At 43.7% G+C, this 4,758-nt stretch overlaps 1 protein-coding gene across 1 annotated transcript in view; it reads right to left on the bottom strand.

Annotated features, from left to right (window-relative positions):
• APOH (apolipoprotein H) overlaps positions 1-4,478 on the bottom strand; it is a 12,046-nt gene extending 7,568 nt beyond the window's left edge. The window contains exons 1-4 of the mRNA XM_007455275.1: positions 4,415-4,478; positions 3,844-4,020; positions 2,134-2,230; positions 323-399 (exon numbers count right to left, since the gene is read on the bottom strand). Coding sequence (XP_007455337.1) covers positions 323-399; positions 2,134-2,230; positions 3,844-4,020; positions 4,415-4,478 — 415 coding nt within the window. The remainder of the gene's footprint in view (positions 1-322; positions 400-2,133; positions 2,231-3,843; positions 4,021-4,414) is intronic.
• Between the last annotated feature and the right edge of the window lie 280 nt (positions 4,479-4,758).

The raw sequence follows: 4,758 nt of genomic DNA on the forward strand, positions 1-4,758 counted from the left end.
CTCCTGCTTTTGTACTCTGTCTGTATGGGGCTTACACAAGTCGCTTCACACAGAGACTCAGAAGTGGATTGCCGTCCTGACCTAACTAATCTGGAGTTTCAGTGTTAGAGTCAGGGTCAGGGTCAGAGTTTGTCATTCCAAAGCAGTTGTTTCATCTTCCAGAGTAAGATATCAGGATGGACAGTCCCCAGAAAGGTGACCAACCATTTCATAGAGCTGGGACTGAGGGGTTTCCAGGGTGTAGATCTTATAGTGGTAAAACCAGGAAAGTCCCAGGCAAATCAGCTGGTCACCTCCCTATAACTGGGACCCACAAACTCACGAGCACAGACAGGAAGTTTCTGACTCCATTCTCCCTCCTTAGTGCATTGAACAGAATTAGCTCCTTTCAGATAAAACCTGCAAAGGGAAAATGTAATCCACTAAATTATAAAATAATCCACCCATGGCATCTCAAATGTCTTTTCTGTTAAGCATTGCTGCAGATTAATACTATTGGCTTCTCAGGACTTCTCTGGTGGCACAGTGGTTAAGAATCTGCCTGCCAATGCAGACAACACAGGTTCGAGCCCTGGTCTGGGAAAATCCCACATGCCATGGAGCAACTGGGCCCGTGAGCCACAATTACTGAGCCTGCGCGTCTGGAGCCTGTGCTCCGCAACAACAGAGGCCGCGATAGTGAGAGGCCTGCGCACCGCGATGAAGAGTGACCCCCACTTGCCACAACTAGAGAAAGCCCATGCACAGAAATGAAGACCCAACACAGCCATAAATAAATAAATAAATACATTGTGTATTATTTATAATAATAATAATAATAAAAAAAAAAAAAAAAGAATCTGCCTGCCAATGCAGGGGACACGGGTTTGAGCCCTGGTCTGGGAAGATCCCACGTGCTACGGAGCAACTAAGCCCGTGCACCACAACAACTGAGCCTGTGCTCTAGAGCCCACAAGCCACAACTACTGAGCCCACATGCCACAACTACTGAAGCCCGCATGCCTAGAGCCCGTGCTCCACAACGAGAGAAGCCACCGCAATGAGAAGCACGCACACCGCAATGAAGAGTAGCCCCCGCTTGTCCACGTGCAGCAACTAAGACTCCCCCCACCCCCGCAAAAAAAAATACTTTTGGCTTCTTTTCCATCTTATAATACTGTTTTCCTGAGAGGCTTAACATTCCTCTAAGGCTCATCAAGTCTGCCAGCCTAAGGCTGCAGGGTACTGCTGAAGAATGGGAAGGTTCCATTGCTAGTGGGTATGGAAGCCAACCCTACCCGGTGCCCAAACCCCTTGTCTCCAACCAGCTGGTCAGGTTAACTGCTTCCAAGCAAAGAACCACCTCTTTTTCAGGATCACAAAAGTGAATCAAACCGAATAATCTCTAATATTCCTTTTCTGAGAGCCTGCTGACCCAAATGTTTAAAAACAATGCAGTCTATTTCCATTGCAAATGTACTATTGTCCCTGAAGCCAGTTTGTTCAAGGTCATTCATCATGAAGCCTACCAGTCAGTTGGTGTTTCAGATGAAAGGACTGCCTCTCTTTCACACACAGTATTTCTTAATCTCTAATCACAAACAAGCCTCCTCAGTGAAATTTTGCCCTGCTCTACAGCCGATGAGCTATCGCCAGTGTCACTGATGGTGTATTTGCTCATGAGGCAGATAAGTCACAGGACCAACCATAAGTGCTTTCTTCTGGGGATGCTGTGAGAATGAAGATTATGTTCTACATCAACACACTCAGCCTTCTCCATAGAATTCTCTTCCACGAGGTCACAGTCGATGAAATTAGCCTCATTAACTAAAGCCCAAGTCCGATTACTAAAATATTTTAACCCTCATGCCAAGATTTGGCCCAGAGATCATAAAGAATTATCACCCAGTTTCAATAATTTCAATGTCCTCCTCAAATAAGTAACTAATCAGGAGCAGAAAACTTAGAATGTTGACTTCATATTTCACTAGCTGTTGTATTCTCCACCCCTTACCCCGCCCTCAACACCACTGTGGATTTGTATTCAGTGATTTGTACTCAGCAAGTCCAGCCTAAAGACTAGAAACGGACCAGCCTTGATGATTAGCTTAAGGGCGCAGGAATGGGCTGCATCTGTGAGCCAGAAGTCCTTACCCGGTATTGCAAGAAAAATTGATCGTGTTGGGATATTCAAAAGTTGTATAGCGTACAGTTCCGTTTTCTAAGATTCCAGCAAAAGGACATACTCTGGCTGTGATTTAAAGATATAAAAGTCAATTTCCATTTATAGAATTTACTATTAAAATTAAAATGTGTAAACTCATTTCTATCCTTTGATCCAGTAACTCTACTGGTAACTATTCTAAGAAGATAAGTCAAAATAAATCAAATGATATATGCACCAAGGCACCCATTGTATTGTTTGCCACGCAGCACACGGGATCTTAGTTCCCCGACCGGGGATCGAACCCTCGCCCTCTGCAGTGGAAATGCGGAGTCTTAACCACTGGACCGCCAGGGAATTCCCTGTATTGTTACTTCTAATGACAAAAGCCAAACAGTCTAAATGTTCACTATCAGGGTATTATTTTAATTAATGGTAATTAAAGGGTAAATCCACCTGAACTATGATACGGCCAATAAAATATGGATTACGAAGACTACAGAGATATAGTCCATGCTTCTGATATGCTAGTGCAAATAGAAAAACACAAAATGGTGTCAACTCACTGCAATGAGGAAAATATACACGCGGAAAATAACTTGAAAAAGTAAGTTGTTAGTGTTCCAAAGTTAAGGCTGATTTCCGGAAAAATTTCCCTAATGATGTTACAGTGGTTTTTCATTAACAATTACGTTTTGTCTTTTTTAATCAAAAAGCATATTAAAATCACTGTATGAACATGTATTGTTTTCACAAATGGTATCACCCATACAACCAAAATAACCAGAGCTCAGATAGGTCCATATAGTTATTTTTACTGCTTGACTTCTACATAAAATTGCCAGAAATTCTCTCAGGTGGATTGCTCAACAGTCGACTGTGAAAAAATAATGCCAGCATTATATCACAGAACCACGTTCTGAGGAATAAATAAAAGCAACCATCAGGAATTCCCTGGCGGTCCAGTGGTTAGGACGCTGCGCTTTCACTGCTGAGGGCGAGGGTTCAATCCCTGGTCGGGGAACTAAGATCCCACAGGCTGAGCCACGTGGCCAAAAAATAAAAAAGCAACCATCGGGTTTCCCTGGTGGCGCAGTGGTTGAGAGTCCACCTGCCGATGCAGGGGACACGGGTTCGTGCCCCGGTCTGGGAAGATCCCACATGTCGCGGAGCGGCTGGGCCCGTGAGCCATGGCCGCTGAGCCTGCGCGTCCGGAGCCTGTGCTCCGCAACGGGAGAGGTCCGCGTACCGCAAAAAAAAAAAAAAAAAAAAGCAACCATCTACCATAAAGTCAGATATCTGTGAATGTATATATACATATATAATTTTTATATTACATATGATATATTATTATACATAATATTCCTGTACATTATTAATTTGATATATTTATATTTCGTTATAAATATAATTTGTAGTATAATCTCCACTTCTCTCTTCACATCGGCAGTGTTTTCCTCCCCTTTTATAGTACCAAGTCTCTTTTTAAAATCTCCCCTAGTTCCAGGCTGCAAATAGCACTTACTGTCCTTAGCGTCTTCTCCTGTGGAACTCCCCACAGACCCTCCTGTTTCTTCATAGCCCTCCACTCCACAGTCCTGCTGGCTATCTGTACCGCGAGCATGACAAGGTAGGTCATCTCCCCAGAAGGTCCAGAATGTGAACGACGGGGAGAATGCATGAGATGGAGACTGACTTACGTGTGCATCTCAGAGTGTTGATGGGCCAACGTCCTGTGAGCGGGCAAGTAAACCGCCGGGCCCCCCCCCGGGACACGTAGCCTGGCTGGCAGGAGTACACGATCTCTTCCCCGGGGTCATAGGATGTTTTTAATGGAGCAGCTCTGGCAAATGGTAAGTCATCTGGCTTGGGACAGGCTGAAACAGAGCACAAAGCAGTCGCCTGAGAAATCTGTATTTGCATTTTTAAGTTCAGCTAGCACACACAAACGAAAAATATTTCGTGCTACCAATAATATGCATGCTGAATTCTGTACCAAATACTTGACTTACGCAATAGCTCATCTAATCTCCTCACCAACTTTTGAAGGGTGCTATTGTCATCTCCATTTCACAGGTCCGTATACTGAGGCTTAAACAAGGTAAATATCTCATGCAGGAACTTTGGGCATGGCTATATCAAAGAACAAACACCAATCCACTCTCTCAAGCACCCACCCTAAAGAGAATTTAGCTAATCATTATGGATCCCTGGCATACACAAGGGGGATGGATATATGAATTATTTTTTTCAAAAGCAAAGAGTACTTACTTCGTCCTGCAATAGCAACATGACAGAGAAAACTTGAGATCAAGATGAGCACGGGAGGAATCATCGTGGATGGTTCACACTGGCACTACCGCAGTGGCTTTCCTCTACTAAAAAGAGAGCTGTAAATATTAAAGTGCTTAAATATTAACCATTTTGGGGTGTACTTTTATCTCTGTAAATAGAAGATAAAGGATCATGGTTTGAAAGGAGCTCCAAGACCTACATTCTTTAATCATTTACTTTTCACTTTGGCGGGTCTGTTGTGAAATCTTTGGTAGATGGTTTCTGTCTTCACGACATTTATATTAATGGCACACGACAGCCCGGTCTCGCCTCTGATACAA

The sequence above is a fragment of the Lipotes vexillifer genome, unplaced genomic scaffold (genome assembly GCF_000442215.2).
Source record: "Lipotes vexillifer unplaced genomic scaffold, Lipotes_vexillifer_v1.1 scaffold664, whole genome shotgun sequence".
NCBI lineage: Eukaryota > Metazoa > Chordata > Mammalia > Artiodactyla > Lipotidae > Lipotes > Lipotes vexillifer.